This window comes from Lytechinus variegatus, chromosome 19 (assembly GCF_018143015.1).
Source record: "Lytechinus variegatus isolate NC3 chromosome 19, Lvar_3.0, whole genome shotgun sequence".
NCBI lineage: Eukaryota > Metazoa > Echinodermata > Echinoidea > Temnopleuroida > Toxopneustidae > Lytechinus > Lytechinus variegatus.
In genome coordinates, this window is record NC_054758.1 from 7592051 (window position 1) to 7616925 (window position 24875).

The following is a 24875-nucleotide window of genomic DNA, read 5'->3' on the forward strand; positions in this document are numbered from 1 at the left end:
GAAAAACGAAAAGAGAGACAAGGATGAATTAATTGGGAATGAAAGATGAAAGAAAGAAAGGTTAAAAACAAAACAATGCAGGATCCTTTTGATATAGCACACATCTACAAGTACAAAAGACACATGCGAAGAAAGAAAAGAGAACTACAGAAGAGTGATAATAGATTGGGAAAGGAGGAATAAAAAGAATATAAAACACAATACTAGATTCTATTTAACAAAGCACACATCTACAGGTACAATGAGAACACGAGGTAGAAAGAAAAGAGAAATACAGAAGAACATGGAAGTAGATAAAGAGTACATCTAATTTGCATCTAATTAGCATAGATATCTCCCATTGGAATCCAGATGTTCTTAACCTCCACAGACTGGTAGAGAAACTCTTCCCCTTGCCCCTGTGCTCTATCCGACCAATCGCGGCTCGCTCCGTAGTTCACCCACGTCCTCTTGAGGTTATCGGCCGAGGTGTGCTCTACGAACTTTGACCCCTCGGGCGTGCCGAAGTACCACATGGCCTGGATGTCCTGATGTTCGGAGAGATACTTGGTCATGTGACTGCTGTCGCCGGTCAGGATGTTGACCACGCCCCCTGGGAGGTCAGATGTATCAAATACCTGTGAAGGAAGAATACGATTTTTAAATTATTCTGGTCTTAAGAAATTAAACATGCAATGCCTGTGTCAATGACAGTCTTTCTGAGACTGTATGATAACATGCATGAGAGGGAAACATGCAACAAGACAAACCATTAATGCATTTGAAGAGTAAGAATTGTATTTCCCCTATTTACGGAAAAACAAAATACCATTGTTTGGTGTTCATAATTTTGACAAGTTGAAATAATCATCACTTTTACTGTCACTCCAAATTCAACTGGGCCTTTTCAGACCACCCCCCACCCCCACCAACTCCAGTAAAAACTTGCAACCCCCCCTTTTTAAATTGAAATCCTTGATCAACCACTGATAGTTTAAAAAAGCAAAATGATAAGCAACTGCCAAGAGGGGAAGGTGAGGAAAGGGGGAGGGGGAATAAGAAGGTAGGAGGGGGGGTTGGAAAGAAAATACCAATCAAATATTAGTTCTGACCTGATAGAAGCCAAGAGCTGGTAGTGGATACTTCTCACTTGGCACGGCAATGACAACATTACCCCTGATGACAGCAGGAGCAAACAAAGAAACAAAGGCCAAGAGAGGGCTCTCTTCAGGACAGATGATACCAACTACCCCAACCGGTTCATGGATCTTAACAGTAGCTCCGTAAAGAGTGGTCTCCTGTGGATTGTTGAGAGAAAATATAGACAATCACATGCCATCTTCATCATTATCATCGCAGTCATCATCATCATCACCTTTATCATTGTCATCATCAGCATGGCCATCATCATGACCATCATCATGACCATCATCATCATTGTCATCATCGTCAGGACTATCATCATGACAGTCGTCACCATTATCATCATCACAGTCATCATCATCATTACCTTTATCATTGTCATCATCAGCATGACCATCATCATGACCATCATGACCATCATCATGACTATCATCATGACCATCATGACCATCATCAGGACCATCATCATCATTTTCATCATCGTCAGGACTATCATCATCATCATCATTACAGTCGTCACCATTATCATCATCACAGTCATCATCACCATCATCGTTATCATCATCATCATCATCACCATCATCATCGCTGTCATAGTAATTGTGACTAGCTACCCCAAACGAACAATAATTCGCTAGGGACGGTTCTCTGTAATTAGCCAAAATAGTGATATTGTATTGAAAAAAAAATTATAAAAAGTAATTTGTAACTACTGAAGTTTTCCATGGTGAAGAAGAATAGTGTAGTAGGTTTCATGGTACACCATGTATCTTTCTTGGGCAAGTGTTGGTCTTGAAAAGGACCACCCAATTTTGACGTTTCGACAAGTTTGTTCTTGTCGTCCTCAGGAGAAAGAAGTAATTCTTATTCTTCATATTGTCAAAATCGTCAAATCATTCTCATCATTATCACAATCATTATCATCATTACCATAATCATCATCAGCGTCATCGTCACCATCATCATTACCATCACCATTATCATCAACATCATCATCAGCATCATCATAACACCAAAAACATGGTGAAATCCTGGGGCGGTATTCTGAAAACGTTCTTATCTTAATTTTGTTCTTATCTACGTCACTTTCTTAAATTGGTATTCTGAAAACGTTCTTATCTTTTTCTTATCTTTTGTTCTTATCTTTGTTCTTATCTTGCTCTCCACCCAATGCTGAGCGCGTAAATTTACAACTCGCGCATATAATACCAAAGCGCGCTAAAAGATAAGAACAGAATGTAGATAAGTGGTATTCTGAAATCGTTCTTATCTTTTTTCTTTCTTATCTTTCATGATATTTAAGATAATATTTAAGATAGCTAGAGGGTTATCACATCTCACGATGTCCGCGTTTTTTCTTGCTCAAAATCGATGGCCTCTAGTAGTAACAAGTACCCACAAGTATTCCTCCCACCATTTATTTCATTCACCCTTTATTTTGCCCGCCTCTTTTTTCTATCCCTTCTTTCTTTTCCATTTTTATTCCTTTCTATCTGTCTGTCTTTTGTCCTTTCTATCTGTCTGTCTTTCTTCCTTTCTATCTGTCTGTCTTTCTTCCTTTCTATCTGTCTGTCTTTCTCCCTTTCTATCTGTCTGTCTTTCTTCCTATCTGTCTGTCTTTCTTCTTTTCTTTCATTCTTCATTTATATCTTTACTTTTGTTCTGTTTGAATCTTTTAATTTCTTTTTTTTTCTTTTGCTTTGTTTCATTTATACTTCATCTTTCTTCCTTTTTTATTTTCCCTTTTCGTTTTATCCCTTTCTTTTTTTTCTTTACTGAGTCTTTTTTCTGCTTTCCCCCCGTTTCTCTTCCTTTTCTTTCTTTTTCTTTTTTCTTTCTTTCTTCCTTCACTTCTTTGTAATCTTTATTTTTCTTCCTTATTTTTCTTCCATTCTTTCGTTTTTATACATGCTTTTCCTTTTTTAATCATTCATTTCATTTTCCCCCTTTTTCTTCCTTCCCTTTAATAATTCTTAATTTTTCTTATTTTTTTATTTCTGCTTTCTGACACTTTTGTGTCTTTTTTACTTTCTTTCTTTTTTTTCTTTATTTTGCTCATTCTTTTTTCGTTCTTTCTTTATTTACTCTTTTTCTTTACTTTCTTTCTTCTCTCTGTCTTTCTTCTATTAACTTTTTCTTTATTCTTTCCATTGATTTTTTTTCGTTTTTTTTTCCCAACTTTTTATTTTCCCTTTCTTTCTTTCTTTCTTTCCTTCTTTCTTTTTTCTATGAATTTACCTTTCTTTCTTTATCTTTTTGTAGTCTTCATATTTGCGTCAAATTTCCTTTCATTTTTTTCTCTCATTTTTATTTCTTTGTTTAATTTTTTTTCTCTCTCTTCCTTCACTTTTTACATTTTTATTCCCTTTTTTCTCTTTCTTTTTATTTCTTTCTAACTTTCTTTCATTCGTTTTTTTTTAGACTTTTTTTCTTTTTCGGTTCCTTGTTAATTTATTTTATCTTATATTAGTTTGACCTTTTCCTATTTTTGTGTGTATTCCTTTTAGTTAATTTCTTTTTTTTTCTTCATTTTTGTTCCTTCACTTTATCATAGAAATTGTTCTATTTTTTCTTCCTTTTCCTTCTTTTATTCATTCTATTTTCTTTCTTTTTTGTTTTTGAATTCTTTTTGCTTGCTTTATTTCGTTTACTCTTTATTTTTTCATTATTTTCTGCTTTGTCCCTTTCATCTTTTTTTTCTGCTTCACTCTGACCCTTTTCTGTCTTCTTTCTTTCATACCTACTTACTTTCTTTTTTCATATTTTGTTCTTTATTCGTACCTGCTTTATTTACTTTTCTTACTTTTTTTGCACGTGGACGTCTCGAAATAATAAAATCAGTCATTGCGTATAAAATGCCTATTTCGCGCAATGCGCCAGAAACGGTGGACGCACAGCGCCCATGATATTCTCTTCACATAAGGAACGCTTCTATTGGTTAAACTGCCAATATAAAGCGCATTTTGATTGGTAAAATCTTAAAAATGGGCGTGTTGGAGATAAGAAGGGGGCAGTCCTTACAGAGATAAGAACGCGTTAAGAAGATTTTCAGAATACCGATTTGCAATGATTTTAGCGTCTTCTTATCTCATTGAGATAAGAACAAAGATAAGAACAAAGTTAAGAAAGTTTTCAGAATACCACCCCTGGTCTTACCTGAACGGTTCCACCGTACTTATCAGCATAGGCTCCCCAGTAGAACAGCCTTTGAATGGACAGATCAACTTCGTTGAGGGCACTCTTCATATCTTGACCCGTCAACCTAGCGATACCCTGAGCGACTTCTTCCCTCCTCTGTTCAAGGTTTTCAGCCATGTAGTAAACAATCTGAGCTCGGTTGTGAGCTGCTCGCTTGCCCCAACTTGAATAAGACAGAAAAAATACATATCAATATTATGAAGATAGCCAATTCATCAAGGGCATTACACACATGGTACAATAAGCCAGTTCACAGCTAGCTGATGCGCATGAGCAGTTTACAAATAAATAATGAAGGTGGTTTTAAAATTCACTGACATAAGCATTCATGATTTGATAATTTTTCACATTCATTTTAAAACAGTCGTTTCATCACATCCATTGGTATTTGACAATAGCCAAAATAATAGCCAATGTGCCTACAGCAGTCAATTCTATAAAAAATTTCCAAACTTGTAAAGTCATGGATTTCTCTGTTTCACAGAACTTGTTATGCTAACAAATTTGCTATAGCAGTTAAAAGCTACTGAAATCCTTCAACCTGATTGGTGGAGTGTAAAATTAAAAAAAAAATTGTGTATGTGTAACGGGACACAGCCGTGTGAAGTTGTGAACTCACCCTGGTGCTGCCTTGTGAGCTGCTTCCACAGCGTTCCTTACGTCCTTCCTGTTGCTATCGGCGACCAACGCGACAACCTGATTCTCCGCATCCATGACAGGTTTCGAGTACATCCCGTCTGGCCTCTTCTGTGCACCGCCGTAGTAAAGCTTATAGGTACGATCGATGCTGGGCATAGAGAATCCATCAACTTGGACAGTAGAGGGCGCCGGTGGATTGTCAGTTGGAATGTTGGGAACATGGCTGCCGAAGAGTTTGATGTCCATGTCTACCGTCCCAGGTTTAGTCTTGTTCATCCATGATGGTACTACGTATTCATACAGACCCTACCAGGATGGAGAAAGGGGATTAAACAAGATGAGCTTCATGAATTACCAAAAATATCCCAAAACATACAGTCAAAGATGTAAGTTTCAATTCTGGGCAACTGCCTCTCACACTGACAATGGCTATGCTGGGGACTTATGAGCTTTAAACTAAAGGTATAAGCTTTCCAAATAAGTTTCCTTAACAGCCTTCCGAAAGCTATAACAAGGCTTCTAATTTGTACAAATAACATGCAGTGGAAAAGTCAGAAAAAAAATAGAAAAACTTTCTTTCAAAATCTTCTTTTCCTGCTTCTTTTTATTATTTTTTTAGTAAGGGGCAGGGGGATCCCTTTTTGCACCCCCGCATGGTATTACTCTCACCTGCATATAATATATCAAACAGTGAATAGAACCGTTACCTACCTCTTTGCCACCATCTCTGCCATATCCACTGTGCCTATAGCCTCCAAAACCAGCCGCTGCATCAAACATATTATGAGCATTGACCCAGATAGCACCAGCCTTGATACTCAGAGCTGCTTCCAGTCCGAGGCTGACATTCTCTGTCCAGACACTGCCGGCTAGACCGTAGTTGGTGTTATTGGCGAGGGCTATGGCTTCCTTGGCTGTGCGGAATGGGAGGACAACCAGGACTGGACCAAATATCTGATGACATGAAAGGTAAATGGAAGTAGTTTGAGAAAACACTAATTTCACAAGGTCTGTCAAAACAAGACTTAATTTTGACTATCCTGGATTTATATGAATGGGTACCCGGCAGGAGTAATTCCTTGCATGCACTGAGTGCCGGTGATGGTAGCTCGAGCTAAAGCCGGGGTAATAATAGCAGCGCTTTGTATCCTCTGGCAAAAAGCACTTTATAAATCCAGCTATCATTATTATTATTATCTTATTATTACCATTATTATTATTATCATTATCATTATTATATCTGGTAGAGTTACATTACACAAAGTGAACTTTGTGAAATCATAAAATCTAAGCTGAAAAACAATCACAATGAAGATCACTAAATAACGGTAGCCTATACTGTACATAAAACATATGAAATATAAAAGATAAAAATAATGGATACTTGAACTTCAGAGGAATCCCAAACCCAAGGAGAATCAATCTCATTGGAAAGAGAAAAGTGAGAGGAGCAATTTAAAGCAGTTTCATAAAAAATCGGTTATATTTTACTAGAGTATGAAGTTTGAAGAGTCTTGGAACCACTTCTATAATGATCCTCAAATTAGCACTGACTTCCTGACCTTGACATATGTGGTGCTCAGGAGACAAGAAGCGAATTGAAAAATAATGGGGGAAATCTGACAATTTGTGTCCAAATTAAATAGGAAGTTGTCCACAAAAAATGGCCCATTTTGAACCATGTTTGCCAATTTGAGGATCCCAATAGAAGGTAAAACAAGACATTTCACAATTCCATACTTCACACCAATTTCAATAAAAATACTTAAAAAATTACCATAATCTTCTCATTTTTCTCTTTCTTTTCTGATTGATTCTCCCCTAAGGTTTTGGTTTCCCTAAGTAGCCAATACAAAGCACAGTAATAAAAAAAAATAGAGAAGAACACAAATTAAAGGGTGTTGAACATACTTCCTCCATGACGACTCTAGATGATGTCTGAACATTAGTGATGACAGTCGGTGGGTAGTAACATCCTTTCTTTGGTACACAATCAGGATTCTGAATGATCTGGGATTTTTAGAAAAAAAACATAGAGATTTGTGATTCCAAGTATGAAGAGAAGTTAAAATATAAGTTTTCAAGGCTATTTCTTTTAACAAATATCTAAGGGCAGACATTGCAGCCATGCATTCTCATGTATGTATTTTCTTTTGCCATGGCCATTCCACCCTCTGTCCCATTCCTGATATTATCTATCCATCCTGTCTTCCTCCAACCTGGCCAGGCCTGAGTCCCGGTGGGCATTTCATAAAGCTGTTCGTAATATACGAATGACATTTCGCAGGACTGGTAACCCTTTCTCATGCCAAGTGATGCATCCCTAAGTAATTGAGTTAGGACCTACATGTATCATGTTCCAGTCGTGCGTAACTTTACAAACAGCTTTATGAAACACGCACCAGTTGCATTAAACTTACTTCTATGGTAACTCTACCACCCAATGGTAACTACCATGGTAACAGTGCTCATCAGCCAATTGAAATCAAGGATTTCATTAAAGATACCATTGGATGGCAAAATTACCATGAAAGTTACTTTTATTCAACAGGGACCTGGCCTTCCACTTCACCTTCACCGTTATTCGGACTAAGCTCAGAAGCACAAATCAATCTTCTGCTTGTGTAGATTTTTTTTCCACCTTTTACTTTTTTTGTGTAGGGTTTGTTTGGTTATGTTTTGTTTGTTCCTCTTTATTGATTGACCTTGATTTTTTTATTTGGTTTTTCTTTTGTTTTTAATTGTGGGCAAATAAGTTTCTTACTATGTCAATTATATTTTGTCTAATTCCTTTCGGGGAGGTTATCTAGACTATTTTGGGGGTTTTACTATTTCTTTATTTCCTCTGTTGTTTAAAATGTTAACTTATTGTAAACATATATATTTTATGTGGAAGACTTTGACATACATTTACATGAATATGGTTTACATTTGCTCAATTATGTATTTTATGAATTTTTATAAAGTGATTTTTAATTGGAAATAAATTAATTGAACTGAATTGATCTGGAACCATTGGATAAAACTTACTCCCTCATATGAAATATTTGACAAATGCCTTCAATGAAAACTGAATGCATCCCGGTTTTCATATGAAACACTGGCAGATATACCACCTCCCCATATTACCATATCACTAGCAAAAAGAGAGCTTTGGAAAGCTATGAGTGGGATTTAAAAGAGAATAATTTACCTCGGCTCCTTCTCTTCTGGCCTCCTCCACGTATTCCTCCACTGTCTTACGCTGTGAGGGGTCGACCACTGCACCCATGTCTACTGATTTATCCAGGGAGTCACCAAGACGAAGATGCATTATACGTTCTCTGAGCTTTGCCACCATTTTGGCCATGACCGTCTCTTGGACAATAAGCCTTGATCCAGCGCTACATACCTACAAGCACAGAGAGATAGTTTCATAGTAAACATGTTGCAGGTATGCTTATAAGACTATCATTGTAATATTCCAAGCTTGCTTCTAAATCAGTAGGTTGATAGAAGCCTAAAAACGTTTATATTTGATAATCCTTAACTAGTGACAGTATTCTGTGTTCAATCATATTTTGCTTACAGTTCAACCTATCGTATAAGGACAGGTGCCCTTCCGGATAATTAATAAGGGGTTAGTCCAGATACGTCTAAATGAAATTTATTAAGAAGAAATAACATGTAATCCATGCAAATTTGTGTATGAGTTCATATTTATATAAGAATCTCCCTTCTCCAAGTGATTATTGTAAAATAACAAAATTTAAAATGCGTCCCCAGAATAGAGAGATCTGATTTATAAAGGGAGGCTGGATAAGAGAGGTCAGACTGCATTCATGAAAAATGATAGGAAATAATATCCTTATTTGAAGTTCAAATCAATTGTACAAATAAAAATTGCATTGGTAATATAAAAGTTTGGGTAAGTTCAAATCGGTATCAAATCATATCTGATTGTAAAATTGTTATGACGACATTACTAGTGCTGGTTGATATTAAATTTCAATGTTAGTTGATTAACGCCAGCAAAATATCGCCATTAACAGGATATATCGCTGAGTCTGAAAATTCATTATAAATATTCATTAAATACACCGCGCTCGTTTAGCATCCTTCACTCCTGAAGACGGACAGTCAACCTGCCCGAAATGTCAAGTAACCTCTCTTCACTTCAACCTGCTACTTCTCAAACCATCGCTACTCAAGCCATATTCAGCTCATCTAATCTGGTTTACAGTCCTTTTCAAGACTTCACTCACATTTAAGAAAGACTACTTGTAATTTCCTCTTTTCATCCTATCTCGTCTTTCAATTTCAATCTTTCTGCCTGTATTTCCTTCCCTTCTTCACATTACACACGGTGAACCATAAACCTTCTCTATGTTATAAACTCCACCATGCAAACCTACATAGATCATTCATTATCATGTTACATACCTGACCTTGGTTGAACCAGATAGCATCAACAATGCCCTCTACAGCTGAATCAAGGTCAGCTGACTCAAAGACAACAAAGGGGGATTTCCCTCCAAGCTCAAGGGATAGCTTCTTTCCTGATCCGGCAGTGGCTCGTCTCAAGATCTGACCAACCTACAAAGTCAAATCGAATCAAGTCATAACTAAACTAATAAAAATCAAATAAAGTTAAGTCAAAGAAACAGCAACCATCCAGAATAAAAGTTTATATTTCAAGCACAAATTAAAACACTTCAATTAAAATATTTTCTGTTTCTGTTTGTGGTAACTCCCCGTAGGAACTCGGCAAAACAGCATTTTGCTGGTAAACGCCAAGCTGATATATAACCAATTACCTATGAAACATTTTACGTCTAGGTTAATCAGCCATAGTGGCTGACGTTATAGACGACAGATATCACTCTCGGGCCTTTTTATCAAAGTGGAGACAATGGCAGAGTTAGGATTCGAACTCACAACCTTGCGATTATGAGTCCAATGCTCTAACCACTGGACCACACGACCCTTATTCCAATATCTTTTTTTAAAATCTAGAATAAATAATGCTTCTATTCACTCTGAGAAATATGTTTAAATAGGAAAGTAATTACATTACTTTGTATGACCCTAAAATGCTATGGATATCCTCCCATTGGCAATGTGAACAAGATCTGTGACGATGCTGCACATATGTACAATTCTCCCATTGGACAATGAAACTTTACCTCCAAAGCATCTCTTTTTGTGCCCATTCTAATGATATGACCAAACAATACATCCATGATACATTCTTGTGGAACCGTTTTTCACACCCTCTCATAAAAAAGAACCTCCAATCTTGCAACAAATTGTAGAAAATTGAAGTAAATATGTACTAAAGTAATGACAAAGTTGTATGTGTTCAACGCAACACATCATGAAAGCATTGCACATAGGAGAATCTACATATCATGGCATTAGTGATCTTATTATTCAAATTGTTAACATTCTTATTATTCATTGAATCTTCCCCAAAATTTCATTACTCTATGATCTTTCTGTTTCATATGAATTCAACTTGTTAAAAAGGGGTTTCCTTCTTGTTTAAAGGTAAATCGTGTCACTTGCTACAAAAAGATGATCTCACCTCTGTTGATCCTGTGAAGGCCACTTTATCAACCCTTGGATGAAGAGCCAGCTTACTACCGAATGCACCGTTACCCGTCACGATGTTGAGCACACCGGGAGGCAGCCCTGCCTCTGCGCAGATCTGGGCGAAGAGAAGGGCGCTGAGACGGGTGTACGTTGCGGGTTTGAGGACCACGGTGTTTCCCATGGCTAAGGCGGGGCACACTTTCCAGATCAGGAGCATGAGGGGGAAGTTCCAAGGAACTATGGCACCGACCACACCTAATAAAATAATCACAATAAGTCATGTTAAAGGGAGAGTGAACCGTGTTTGGTCTCTCATTGACTGTGTGTTATAAATATTTAGTCTTGAAATATATGTTTTTAGATATACATGTATACTAATTCTACAGAGAATAAATTGACCAATAATTGTATTTGTATAGAGAAATTAAAATGTTTTGAGAGAAAAAGGAATTATTTGCTACTTGGTAACATAATCATTACGGTATAAATGTATTAAGTGGTTAATTAGCATGTGGGTCTATATCACTCGACTACAATAGCGTTATGGGTCAGGAAACTGGCCAGGTATGAGGCGTTGAGGACTCGAGATGGCACTATTTGGTTCGTATCTGCTTTAACCCTAAAAAGACTGGGGGGCTGATTCAGTCAGTTCTTGTATAGCGCATAACACATTATGAATAACGTCTGTATGCGCTTCCAAAGGACTTGGATATTATTACCCTGGCTTTAGCCCTGCATCCTTTTACAGCGCGGTGGCATTTCAAGGAATAAATTCCTGCCTGGTACCCAGTCACCTCTACGCGCTTTCAAAGGACTTGGATATTACTACCCTGGCTGTAGATCAAGCGTGCTCGGCATTTCAAGGATTAAATTCCTGCCAGGTTGAGTGCAGCACAATGTGGATTAATTCCTTGCTGGAGGAAACTACGCCATGGCTAAGATTCAAACCCACGACCCTCTGTTTCAAAGTCTGGAGACTAATCCACTGGGCCACAACGCTCTACTATGAAAAATTGAACTTACCCACTGGTTTCCAATTGGCCATTTCCGTGTCCATAAGCTCCGCCCATCCAGCATGATGGTAGAGATGACGAATGACAATGGGGATGTCAGCATCACGAGTCTCTCTGATTGGTTTACCGTTGTCGAGGGATTCAACCACCGCTATCAGACGATGATGCTTCTGAACATGACGGGCGATACTAATTTCAGAATGGATGGCAAAATTAAGAACTCTTATAAATCAACAACTACATATATTATCAGTGCCTAGGCTATGGTAAAGGTTTAGCAATGTAAATCATACTGGGGAATCATTACTAAACTCACAAATATGTTGAGAATGTAAGTTTTTTCTCATCCGTTAATTCTTTGTGAAAATTTCAATTTTAGATACAGAGATTTGGAGCATCCTATCAAGGGGAAATGAAAATCACACAGTGGAATTGGGGCAATTTTGTCCCTGAAATGCTCAAAAAGAGCACAGGAAAACGAAAAAAGGACCCTGAAAAATCCCTATTCACTGCAACTAAACATCTCCAATATTGCAGACTTACACAGCAAGTTGTGAAAAGCATTATAAATAGAAAATAATTTTCGCCTGTCAACATAATCATGAAAGAGAAGTTTTGGCGTATTGTTTTTTTTTTGCTCTCTGATACAGGTCTTATATATTTCTAAATAGTGATGAATAACCAAAGATAACTTAGCATTACCACCCACCCCCCTTACCCTTCAGAATGGATTGCTCACCTGTAGATATGCCTTGCTCTCAAATGGCATGGTACATGTAGTTTATACCCCCTGCCCCTCCCTCTATACACAGAGGACTGCTCACCTGTAGAAAATGCCTTACCCTTACATGGCTTGGTAGTTTATAACCCGTCTCACCCCCTATGTAAAGATAATTGCTCACCTATAGATATGCCTTGCTCTTACATGACATGGGAGCTTACTCCATGAATCGTAGGCTTTGGATGCACAGCTCACTGCCAGCTCGATGTCCTCTTCCTCCCCTTGGACAGTGGTTGCCAGAGGTTCCCCTGCCGCGGGTCCACGGGTTGTGTAGGTCTTACGATTCTCTGGTCGCACCCACTTGTTGTTAATGAAGTGGCCAAGCTTTCTCTCATGACTATCAAGCCATGCCTGCATAATACAGAAGTTTGGAAATTAGAATGGATGGGATCAATGAGTAGGGGATACCAAACAGTGATAACAAATATACTTTTGAATGTCGGAAATTTACATTGAAATTTGATATCAAAATGTGATTGAAAAAGTTACAAATCACTTGAAAAAGAATTTCACGAGCAATATAAATATGGTAAGAAATTTATGGTACAGACAATCTAGAGAAAAATAGGAATGTAAAACACATTTTACCATTTTTAAAACATGTTTAAAAACAACTTTTTAAAAACTAAAAATGTGTTTAAAAACACTGCACAGACAAGTGAGTTCTAAATTGGTGTGGATGCAAGTCTAGATGAATGTTTGACTTTTCTTCTCATACTTTATTCCTTATATTTAGTTCTGAAACATTAGTTTTGAAACAAAAAAGTTGTCATTTTGCTTTGTACCATTGTGTAAACTCTTGTCAGTCCCCAACATCCATGGGACTACACATAAATACAGACCCTAGAAGATTAATGCAAATTTCGAAAATGTCCTTTTCTAATTTCAAACCATTCACTTAACATGATTTGTAAGTAGTAATTTGGGGGAAATATTACCTTTTTCTGTCAAAAATTCAGGAAAGAAATTTGTCATCAGTAACTTACTCACAAAATTATCAAAAACATCATGAACATCAAGAGGCTTACTTTTAATCTGTCAATCATAAAGTTTAAGTTAAACTTTATGCATGTTATATGAGTTCGCATCTTGATCTTATTAAGCAAATTATAAACTCCAAAAACTTTGTATTATTTGAATAAAAAAAAATCTTTTAATGTTTAAAAAAATTCAATTAATCAAATAATGCAACTTTCTGTAAATTAAAGTTTAAACATTCAAAATGTTAATTTCATGTAATTTACATTTACAGATCGAAAGTTGCATTATTGATCATTTCATTTACAAAAAGAAATAAACCAACAGAAAAAGGTTTTGTTTATTCAAATAACAAAACGCTTAGGCCTATGTAATATTAAATTTTGTTTTTATAACTACCGTTTTAAAGACAGAGCCTCACTCACTCAGTCACTTCAAACCACTTGTTCACTGCTACCATCTAGCCTGTGGAGAATCTACAGGTAGGACTATGCCTGGTATGCCAATGCTGTATAGAGCACACACTTTAAAAAATCATTAAAATATCACTTTTGTGACCAAAATGACTAATTTCCATACAGTTTTAATTTATTTATCATTAGTAATGTGGGAATAATTTTTGTATTCACCAGAGCGCTCAAAAACTTGAATTTTGGGCATATTTTTGTGTACGCCCTCTATTGGTGGAAAGTAATATGGCAAGAAAATTTTCATTTTTTTATCTCTATTTTTTAAGGAAACCAAAACCCAAGAAGAGAATCAATCTTATTGGAAAGAGTAAAATGAGAGGAACAATTTAAAAAAAAGTTTCATCAAAATCAGTTATGAAATAAGCAAGTTATGGGAGTTTGAAAACTCTTGGTTTACTTTCTATGGGCATCCTCAAATTGGCAGACGTGCTTCAAAATGGCTGATTTTGTGGACAACTCTCCATTTGTTTTGTACACATATTTTCAGATTTTCCCCTTTATTTTACATATTTCACATTATCTCCACCTGACATTGTCATATATGGTGTGGATTATATTTTCCCATGACATATGTTGTGCTCAGAAGGAGGCAAGATGCAATTTGAAAGCTAATGAGGAAAATCTGAAAATTTGTGTACAAAACAAATGGAGAGTTGTCCACAAAATCAGCCATTTTGAAGCACGTTTGCCAATTTGAGGATGCCCATAGAAAGTAAAACAAGAGTTTTCAAACTCCCATAACTTGCTTATTTCATAACCGATTTTGATGAAACTTTTTTTTAAATTGTTCCTCTCATTTTACTCTTTCCAATAAGATTACTTCTCCTCTTGGGTTTTGGTTTCCTTTAATTAAGAAAAAATGATATAAAGAATCAAATTTAAATAAGAGCTAAAGCGGTATGAATTAACAGGTCTAATGGAAACTCACTCCTAGTACCAATGAGGTCCAAACATTAACATGTATGGACCTCATCGGCGACATTACCCAAAAATATGGGTTAGACAATGCTGTTCTGATTTCCAACCCAAGACTTTGGTAAATGTACGCCTTAATACAAATTGGAGTTACGTGATATGACTTTCATTTGTTGGGGAGACATTAAAAGTATTAATTAAGTAGTTCAAATTAAAATATATTATCATTAAACTTACATTTCAGGCCCTTTTTGTTGATTTTCGGTGAGCGTTCCACACAGCTGCGACGAGTGATCAACTCCGAAGTGATACGCGAACTGGTCAGCTGATCGGTCAGGTGATCGGTAGATTATCTTTTTGTCAGACGTTCATAATTTATGTAAAGCGTATCAATCTTCAGTATCTTGATTCCAAAGTATCAGTATTGCAGATAAATGTCATTATTGATTGGAATCAGTGGCGGATCGGGGGGGGGGGGGGTGGGGGTGGGGGTGAGCATTTCTGCCCGATCCCCCTATTGAGATTTGTAGTAAATATTTTGGAATTAAATACGTTGTTCATACTAGTTATGCGACCCCTCCCTTATGATGATCACAGCATTATTTGTAATGGGGATATTTCGTTCATAATTATTCTTGTCTCTTCTTTCTCCTTTTTAGCCTTTTTTTGCTTGTTAAAACCTTTTTTCCTTTTTTTGGGGGGGGGGGGCTCGCCAAATTTTACGTGGGTCAAAATTACCTTCATTTTTTTAGTGACAATCTTTTTTTCATTTGTCCAGTTCTACGCGAGACAAAATTACCTTCGATCATTATTATAGTTAAAAACTTTTTTTTATTTTTTATTTATTTATTTATTTTTTTTTTTTGGGGGGAGGTTGCCAAATATCACGCGAACGTTTGTCAGCTTTTACTGTTTTATTCGACTTATAATCAAATATTAAATGGGGCTTACCACAGTTTTTTTTAAAGTCAATTCATAAGAATATTCCTCCTCGGGATTTGAGCTTTCTTTCATGAAATATCAATTTTTTTCATGATTACCAAAAATACTTAAAATTTTTTATCGGTGTATGCCTATAAAGCTTTAGCTCATGCGTTGCGCCTGCCATATTTTAATGCTGATCAACTTTATGCTTTTAATGAATTCCTAAAAACAATAAATTCTCAGATCATCAATTTTGTCGCAATCGAATAATTCGATTGCGTCTCTCTATCAGTTTTGAATATTCATAAAAAATATCAGCTCGTGCTTTTTGCTCATAATATTTTGATTAGTAAATTCTTCTCTTATATAATCGAGTCGGATAGATAGATAGATAACTAGAGAGAGAGAGTTGGGGGGGGGGGTCCCTCAGCTACTTGTCCTCGCTTATTTGTTATTATTTGTTATTATGCTCATGTTGTGAGAGCTTTGTGTTTTCACATTTTTTTCTTTTTCAACCTTTTTATTGTCTCGGAGCTTCCCTCTATTTCTTTACACTATATTATAATGTAGTCCTGTTTCAATCATTGGCGGCGGAAGCCCCAAATTTTAGGAGGGGACAACCTAAAAAATTTTGACAAGCAAAAAAAAAAGGCTCTCAACCCAAACATTTTAGGGGGGACGTAGGAAAATAAATTGACAAGCAAAAAAAAAAGGTCAACAACAAATTTAGGGGGGAACGTCCCCGCTTCCGCCGCCTATGGTTTCAATTCTTTTTTTGTTCTCATTTCAATGAAAACATCATTATTAAACTGACGTACATGTAGAAGACTTTATTACGAAATTTTGACATTGTTTTGTTTCATTTGTTTGGCTTTCTTTTTTTCTTCTCCTCATCTTCTTTTTCTTCTTACTTTTTCCCTTTCCTTATTTTCTCTTCAGTATTTCATTCAGGTATCCGCCAATTTATACAACACCAAGCATATAGAGGCAGATAATCAGTGAGGGAGCATGACGGTGTGCCGCTCTAAAAAAAGGAGGAATATTGGAAGAAAAAAAAAGAAGAAGGGATGGGGAAAAAATAAAGAAAAAAAAAAGATGATGATGGCAATGACGATGATGAAAATTATCTTGGTGATGATGATGGTTGTGGTGACGGTTGTGGTGATGATGATGGTGATGCTAATGATAGTGGTGATGATGATGATGAGATGTAATTTTGTTATTTTGTCTTTGAAAAAATTAAGTAGTGCAAAGTTGAATTCATTTAAAGTTTATTATGAAAATAGCAGAAAAAAAATTGGTATGCGTTCGAGGAAAATCCATCCCCCACCAATCTTTTTCAAAGGTAAGATTTTTTTTTTTGCCCGGGGGGGGGGGCCACTTCCATTCACGAGTGGATACCATGCGCGACCATGGGGTCTCGAAAAGCACCCTAAACACGTAATTTCCATATTCTGAAAATGCACCCCTTAACAAGTATTGGCGTGTGAAACCCTACCCTTAACAAGTATTGGAAACAAAACGATACTCTTGGCAAATATTCCCTGAAATGAACCCCTAAACAAGTACAGGAATGTTTTATTGTTACGGGTCCTTCGGTCGTCGGCTTTACCTTATTTGGTTTAGTACGACCCCACCTTCTACACCTCGCGCAAATCGGACTCTAAACACGAAGTGTTGGAGCAAAAAGGACATCCTTTATAAAACATTTTGATTTTGTTTTATCATCCCCGCAAATTAGACCCTAAACACGACGGTTTTCCTAGCGAATTAATAGATACCCTTTTTTCGTTATTTTTGTGTTTTTGACACCCTTATCACGTTACGTAGGTAACGTGCCCTATCGTGAAAAGGACATCCTTTTTACGTTTTTTTTGGTCGCGCATGGTATCCACTCGTCAATGTAAGTGCCCCCCCCCCCGGCCCCCCGGGTTTTTTTGTGACGGCGTAGGCCTTTGCAAGCAGCTATTATTATGGTAAAAAGGTAAATGAAATGTCAAGAAATACATGATAATGATTTTTATGGTACATTTTAGTAGGCCTATATCAATTCATACTTGTTATCAAAAAGAAAAAAGTGGGTCGTTACGGACCATTAAAAATGGGAAATTTGGGCATTTTATATTTAGGATAGAGCAACTGCTCGTTATAGACGTCACAATAAATCAAGCATTCTAAATTCTATCAACTCCATTTTTTGTCAAATAACACCTTCATCGATATTTTGAAATGATTTTTCTCATATTTTCATCATCTTTTTATCAGGGTGAAATTCCCCTTTAATTTACAAAACAGATTCGCAAACAATATCAAGAGTAGTGGGAGGCAAGGGTGGAAATCTAAGGTAGGGGACCAGGGGCTGGAAAACAGGCAAAAAAAACCAAAAACAAACTAACAAAAAAAAAAAGGAAGGTTTATCACCCCCAAAAGAAGGTCGTCTCGTCCAAAATACATGTTTTACTTCGATTTAAATGATGTAGGCCTATTTCTTTCCATCATATATAAAAGAACAAAAATAGTAGGGGGACATTTGATAATGTGCCCCTACTATTTTGGGTTAGGGGGAAGTGTCCCCCTGGGATTTGCGCCCATGTGGGTGGGGGCACTCTAGGCGACACCGCAATACTTACCCGTGTTAAGAAACTGGGACTCCACTCACGCGCATTTGGGCCGCCCTAGCTTAGAACTAAGCTTTCTTTCCGTAAAAAAAAATTATTCTTATGATTAAATAAATATTAATTAATACATGAATACTGTTAAATCGGTACTCACCGGTTCTCTTCTTGAATTTTCTGCCAATTTCCCACGCTGCTGGCTGCAATTCCGCGGTAAATTTCGTCGCCATAGAGAGCTGTTCATGCAACGTTATTTATAAATGGAGCGCCCTTTACGAGAGTTGTTAATGCCGCGGAGAAATCGTTAGGCATTTTGGCCTGTGTTCAAGGCGTAGCTGTTCTATTTTTTTTTATAAAATTATGTGTGAGATCGAAATCTCAGCGAGTAAACACTCTTCCAATATGGAAGAGTGTATACTCGCTGTGATATGATCCCGATAGGGAGGCGCAACACCCCCACCCACATGGGCGCAAACCCCAGGGCCGGGGGACATGTCCCCTCACCCAAAATAGTAGGGGGCACATTATGAAATGTCCCCCTACTATTTTTGGTCATGTCGTTCAAATTCGAAATGTATTTTGGAAGAGACGATCTTACTTTTGGCATGCCCCCTTTTTTTGCTTGTTTGCTTGTCAAATTTCTTTTGGTCAAGATGACCTTCTTTAGAGGGTGATAAACCTTCTTTTTTTGTTTGTTTTTTGCTTGTCAAATTTTCCAGCCCCTGGTCCCCCTACCTTTTGGGGAGAGATTTCCGCCCTTGCAAGTAGACATATACTCTTGATATTGTTTGCGAATCTGCACGGGCGTCGATCGAGGGCTGGGGATGAGGAAAAGCGGTGAGACGAGAAAAAAAATAGAACTTAGAAGGGGAAAGGCGACAGAAAAAAAGTGAACGAAAGAAAAATTAATGGAAAATAAAAGGGAAGAGTAAATAGGGAGAAATGTGATGGGTAAAATAAATTATGGGAAAAGAGGACAGAAAAAAAGTGAACGAAAGAAAAATTAATGGAAAATAAAAGGGAGGAGAAAATAGGAGAAATGTGATGGGTAAACAAAATTATGGGGAAAGATTCTGGACGCACTATTCATGTTTTATCATGAAAAGGATAAGTTATTTATCCGCGAGCAGACACTTTTTGATATTGTGATCTGAAACTGGATAATGATTTAAATAGAGAACAATCTGCGTATCTGAATTAACGTGTGTTTTAGATTTCGACCTAGAATTTGGGTATTCTAAGTAACTTTCTTATCATGAAAATCAATAAAGAGAGCGCAAAGCGCGAGCTAAAAATATATGATATAACAAAGGGTGAATTTAAGCTCTGTAATGCAAACACTTTGTGGGAAAATTGTGAATTGTGATGGATCACAGTTAAAAAAGAGCTGATGTATTTTATTTTTATTACTTTGAGTTTTTACATAGGACCGGAACATGCTATGAGGGCATTATGTCATCATATGAAATTGATGACCATCTTCCTATTTCTCTCGCATGGGAGCGCGAAATGTGTTAATTTTATGGCCTGAAAACTGGACATTTAAAGCACTTTGTAATTATGCATAAGAGGCATTATATATCTATCAATGCGAGCAGAAATCGCGAGTCGAAGTTTTTGATAAACTGTCATCAAATTAGTTTGATTTAGAATTAATATTGGGATATACATAACCGACTAATCCAAATGCTATAGCGTGCGGCGCTAGCTGATACGTTTTAACAATCTGACCTGAATAGGGAACATTTTGAGAACTTTATGGAATACAGGAAAATAATACGTACCTGAAAATTCAAATTTTGCGAGCGCGCAGCGCAAGCAGAAAATGATAATGTTCAGATGATATCACAGACATTTTTACAGAGCACTTTTTAAAAATCAATTTGTAAATGAAACAAAATAATGAAAGTTCAATTTCCCAGCTGAAATATGTTTTGTATAATGACTTCAAAGTTTGATTTTTCAAGCTCCATATTGAGCAAGATATGCAAATACCCTAAAAGACAATAAGGCGCGAAGCGCGAGCGAAAATTTTTTATCCTAACAAATAGATTTAAAAAAAAATTATTTTCAGAGTCTTCCCCTAATGTTATTTCATTTAATCATGTTCCTCCTCTTATGTTTGCCTTTCTTCTTTTTTCCTCTCTTTTCCCTTCCTTTTCTTTTTTCCTTTCTTTTTTTTTTTTTTTTTTTCCGCCAATAGGGGGGCCCGGGCCCCTCGGCCCCCCTGGATCCGCCTATGTTAGCGGTTGTAGGTATAAATCGCGCTCTAACGCTCTAAAACTGTGTTCTTTATCAAAAAGCTGTCTTTCATATTCATTTTGTTCGCAAAAGAATATAAAGTTAATTTCAATCATTGTATATAGTTATCCTGTTTATGATAAAAATACTTAGAAATTGGGTTAGGTTAGGGTTATCAAATTATCAGGGCAGAAAATATATATTTTTTTCTCATTTTGCGCGTCGAGCTGGCACTATTTGATCTGTGTTATTATGTTTTTGATGACATTCATTGTATTCACAACAATAATTATTAAACATTGCGCACGCGCCGTGCGCCGCATGAATTATGTAGATCAGGTGAATAACTTACCGCTACACACGAGCAGTTGCTCTATATATTCTATGTAATATAATATATAGAGCAACTGCCCATTTTTAATGGTCCATAATATACCCACTTTCTTCTTTTTTTGGAACGAGTATGAATTTATCTACTGATATACTGAATGTACAATAAAAGTCATTATCATGTATTTCTTGGCATTTCATTTACTTTTTTTACCATAATTATATCACACAGCTGTTCGCATAGGCCTATACGCCGTCACAAATAACAAAACAAAATCTCACTTTTTTTCTTTTTTGGTGGGGGATAGATTTTCCATACGCATACGTACAATTTTTCAAATTATTTTTTTCTGCTATTTTCATAATAAACTTTAAATGATTTCGCCTTTGCACTATTATTTTTTTAAAGACAAAATTACATCATCATCATATCATCGTCACCAACTTCATTCTCATCTTTATCACCACTACCACCATCATTATTATCATCATCATCATCATCATCACCGCCACCATCACCACCACTATCATCTTCACCAAGATAAATCCTGCTTTTTTTCCTTCCTATTTTCCTCTTTTTAGAGGGCACACCACCACGCCCCCTTACTGGATATCCGCCTCTAACGTTTGTTGTTGTATATAAGTTGGCGGATGCCTCATGAAATGAAATAATATAAAATAAGGAAAGGGAAACTAATTAGAAAAAGGACTGAGGAGAAGAAAAAAGAAAGCCAAACAAACAAGAAAAAACAATATCAAAATTTTGTTGTAAAGTCTTCTACGTCAGTTTAATAATTATGTTTTCAATGAAATGAGAACATAAAAAAATGAAACAAGTAAGATGGGCTATACATCGTAGCAAAGAAATAGAGGGAAGCTCCGAGACAATAAAAATGGTGAGAAAAAGAAAAGACTTTGAAATACTCACAACACGAGCATAATAAAAAAAATTGGAATAAGCAAGGACAAGTAGCTGAGGGACACCCCCCCCCCTCTCTCTCTAGTTATTTATGTATCAAACTCGCATACACAAGAATTTCTTACTAATCAAAATATTGCGAGCAAAAAGCACGAGCTGACATTTTTTTAAATATTCAAAACTGATAGAGAGACACATTTTAAACAATTCATGAATCATAATAATTATACAACTAGCTTACCAATCGAATCATTCGATTGCGACAAATGATCTGAGAATTAATGCTTTTAGGAATTCATTAAATTAAAGCAAAGTATCTCAACATTAAAATAATTAAGGCGGGCGCAAGGTATCAGCTACTACACCGATAATTTTTTTTTTGACATTTGAAGTATTTTCGGTAATCATGAAAAAGATCGGATATTTCATGAAAGCTCAAATCCCGAAGAGCGGAATATTTTTATTAATTGACTTTTTAAAAAAATGTTCTAAGCCCCATTTAATATTTGATTATAAGTCGATGCATTAAAAGCTGAAAAAATAAAGTATTTTGTGTTCCTCTATCATAATTGTCTTTCTCTTTAACCCTGGTTCTTTTTTTCTGGGGGGAAGCATTTTGGTTAAAAAAAGAGAAAAAAGATAATTGCTGGCTTGTACGTGGACGCCCGGTGTGGACGGTGGTAGGGACACCCCCCCCCCGTAGTTACGCCAATATGGGACCAAATGATCCTAAATGTCCGAGGCGAAACTTGTGCAATCAAACGTTATTTCTGAATAAATTAAAGCTTGCGCTGTTCAACTTCAATCTCTTTCAGCTAAATTTGCGATGAACGCTGCGTTATGAAATATATAATTATCAACATCTGGCGAAAAGAATAACCGACCGATCACCTGACGAGAACGCGTATACGTGATCTGCATATCAGGTCCGATCGAGAGTCAGAAGTGAAGGACAACTGCCAAGAAAATCAGGAAAAAGTCGTCAAAATGTAAGTTCCCCTTCATTTCTTTCAATTTTTTGTTACTTCTTGAAGCATTAATGTATCATTAAAGCAAAATTTCAACAAAAGCCTCAAATTTAGCTAGTACTTTTGTTGAAATTACAATAAATTTAGATCCACATAAATCTCTAACCCAATTTTAGCACTGATGTCGCCTATGAGGTCCATACATGTAATGTTTGGACCTCATTGGTACTAGGAGTGGGTGGGGGGTGCTGCACCTCCTTTCGGAATCATTATGGAACAGTGTGAATAGTCGCTGTGATTTCGATCTCATACCTATAAAAAAAATAGAACAAAAGAACGCCTTGACCACAGGCCAAAATGCCTAACAATTTTTCCGCGGCATTAACAACTCTCGTAAGGGGCGCTCCATTTATAAATAGAGTTGCATGTGTAGCTGTCTATGGCAACAGAATCCATCGCAGAATTGAAGCCAGAAGCGTGGGAATTTGGCAGAAAATTCAAGAAAAGAACCGGTGAGTACCGATTTAAGAGTAATTATATATTCATTAACATTTATTGAATCATAAGAATAAAGATTTTTTACGGAAAGAAAGCTTAGTTCTAAGCTAGGGCTGCCCAAATGCGCGTGAGTGGAGTCTCAGTTTCTTAACACGGGTAAGTATTGCGTTGTCGCCTAGAGTGTGGAAACTGTCAGTGTAAAAAAATCAAGCATTTGCCCCAAAGAAAAAGAGAAAATAAGCCAAACATTGCCACCTTTATTTTGTCACACATGGAGATATAACTGAGAACAAGGTTATATTAATTATTATAACCTTGTTCATTGAATGAGTGCTTCAAACAACGCACGTTCGGTATCGGCTAGGCCTACGCGTTTTTCATGCAGACAATGCTTACACAACAATAAATACATGGGACAATAAAGACAATTTCCTCACCTGCGCAGCATTTGGCGCTTCAGGGTTAGGTCCGTACTCCATATTATCAAAAATAGCTTCCACAGAATTAGATGTAGACGTAGTTTGTCCACTTGAGACTGTTGATGCTGCCATTATGTTAAAGTAATCTTTAATTCTTTATCTTTAAAGTTAGAATATAATGTTTGGAAGATTCGTCGACGGAAAACAACAAAAACACGAGAGTCGAGTGCCAACAATATTATTGTGTCGCCGAAACGTCCGCACGAAAAAAAAAATTCTCAATGCGCGACCGGGATCAAGTTTACACGGAGGCGTAGAGTCTAATAATGATTTGATTTGAAACGAAATAATGAATGGCAAATCAGTTCAAAGTAGGACTTAATATGAAAATGCAATTTTCTATAATAAATTAAAATATGAATTATTCCTAGAACTTTTACATCGGTATAAAGGTATGGGAACAGTTATCAGTAGCGGACAAACAAAACCGAAATATTCAGTTTCGATATTATAGTAGACAGTTGGCAGCCGTCTGTTTCGAGGAGTTTTTTTAACATTTTTTTATTTTTTTAATTATGTATTTGGTGAGTGTAGCCAACGGAGTTCAGCTGAACAACCAACATAACAGAGACCGAAGCTTTTGGTCTAATATTATAGTAGAGACTTATATAGGTCGGCATGCATAAGCGGGATATGACTGTTTTAAAGTTAAAAACGCCCCTTTCTCTCAATATTTCACGTTTCACTTTAACAATGGAGCGCTATTTCGAGTCGCAAATTTTTGTTTTTAAATCGCATTAATTTTCATATGCTAAGCTGATTCACTATATAGCAGATCCAGGGGGGGGGGGGGCGAACATCCTGCCCGTGCCCCCCCCCCCCCCATTGAGAGGCGTAATAAAAATTTATACTGTTCTAACAAAAGTGTGACCCCTCCCCTTTGGAAAGCAAGGACCTTTATTTTTCTTCTTTTGCTTGTCAATTTTTTTCGTGGATGAAATTACCTACAAATTTTGGTGATTTTTTTTTGCTTGTCTAATTTTCCTCTAGAAAATGTGCCTCCCTTTTTTAAGATCCTGGACCCACCCCTGATAATTAAATTACCCCTCCCCACACACACACACAAACACAAAAAGTGAAATAGCAAGCTTAAATTATTACGCCGTTCCAGGTTTTGGCAGGAGGGCGTGCGACTCGGCGAAAGATGTGTCTTGCATGCGTCTTCTAAATCAAATAATGCACTTTGGTTTAAGGGAGTCAAAAGGGCATTA

General features: G+C 36.6%; 1 protein-coding gene across 1 annotated transcript; it reads right to left on the reverse strand.

Moving 5' to 3' along the window:
* Positions 1 to 97: 97 nt before the first annotated feature.
* LOC121405906 (aldehyde dehydrogenase family 16 member A1-like) lies at positions 98 to 23850 on the reverse strand. Its single transcript, XM_041596899.1, has 12 exons — positions 23623 to 23850; positions 12449 to 12678; positions 11557 to 11735; positions 10526 to 10788; positions 9382 to 9534; positions 8153 to 8350; positions 6871 to 6969; positions 5671 to 5913; positions 4940 to 5265; positions 4279 to 4483; positions 1092 to 1277; positions 98 to 617 (listed from the first exon to the last, which is right to left on the reverse strand). The coding sequence occupies exons 1-12, from the start codon at positions 23734 to 23736 to the stop codon at positions 318 to 320; spliced, it is 2496 nt and encodes an 831-aa protein (XP_041452833.1). The 5' UTR covers positions 23737 to 23850; the 3' UTR covers positions 98 to 317.
* Between the last annotated feature and the right edge of the window lie 1025 nt (positions 23851 to 24875).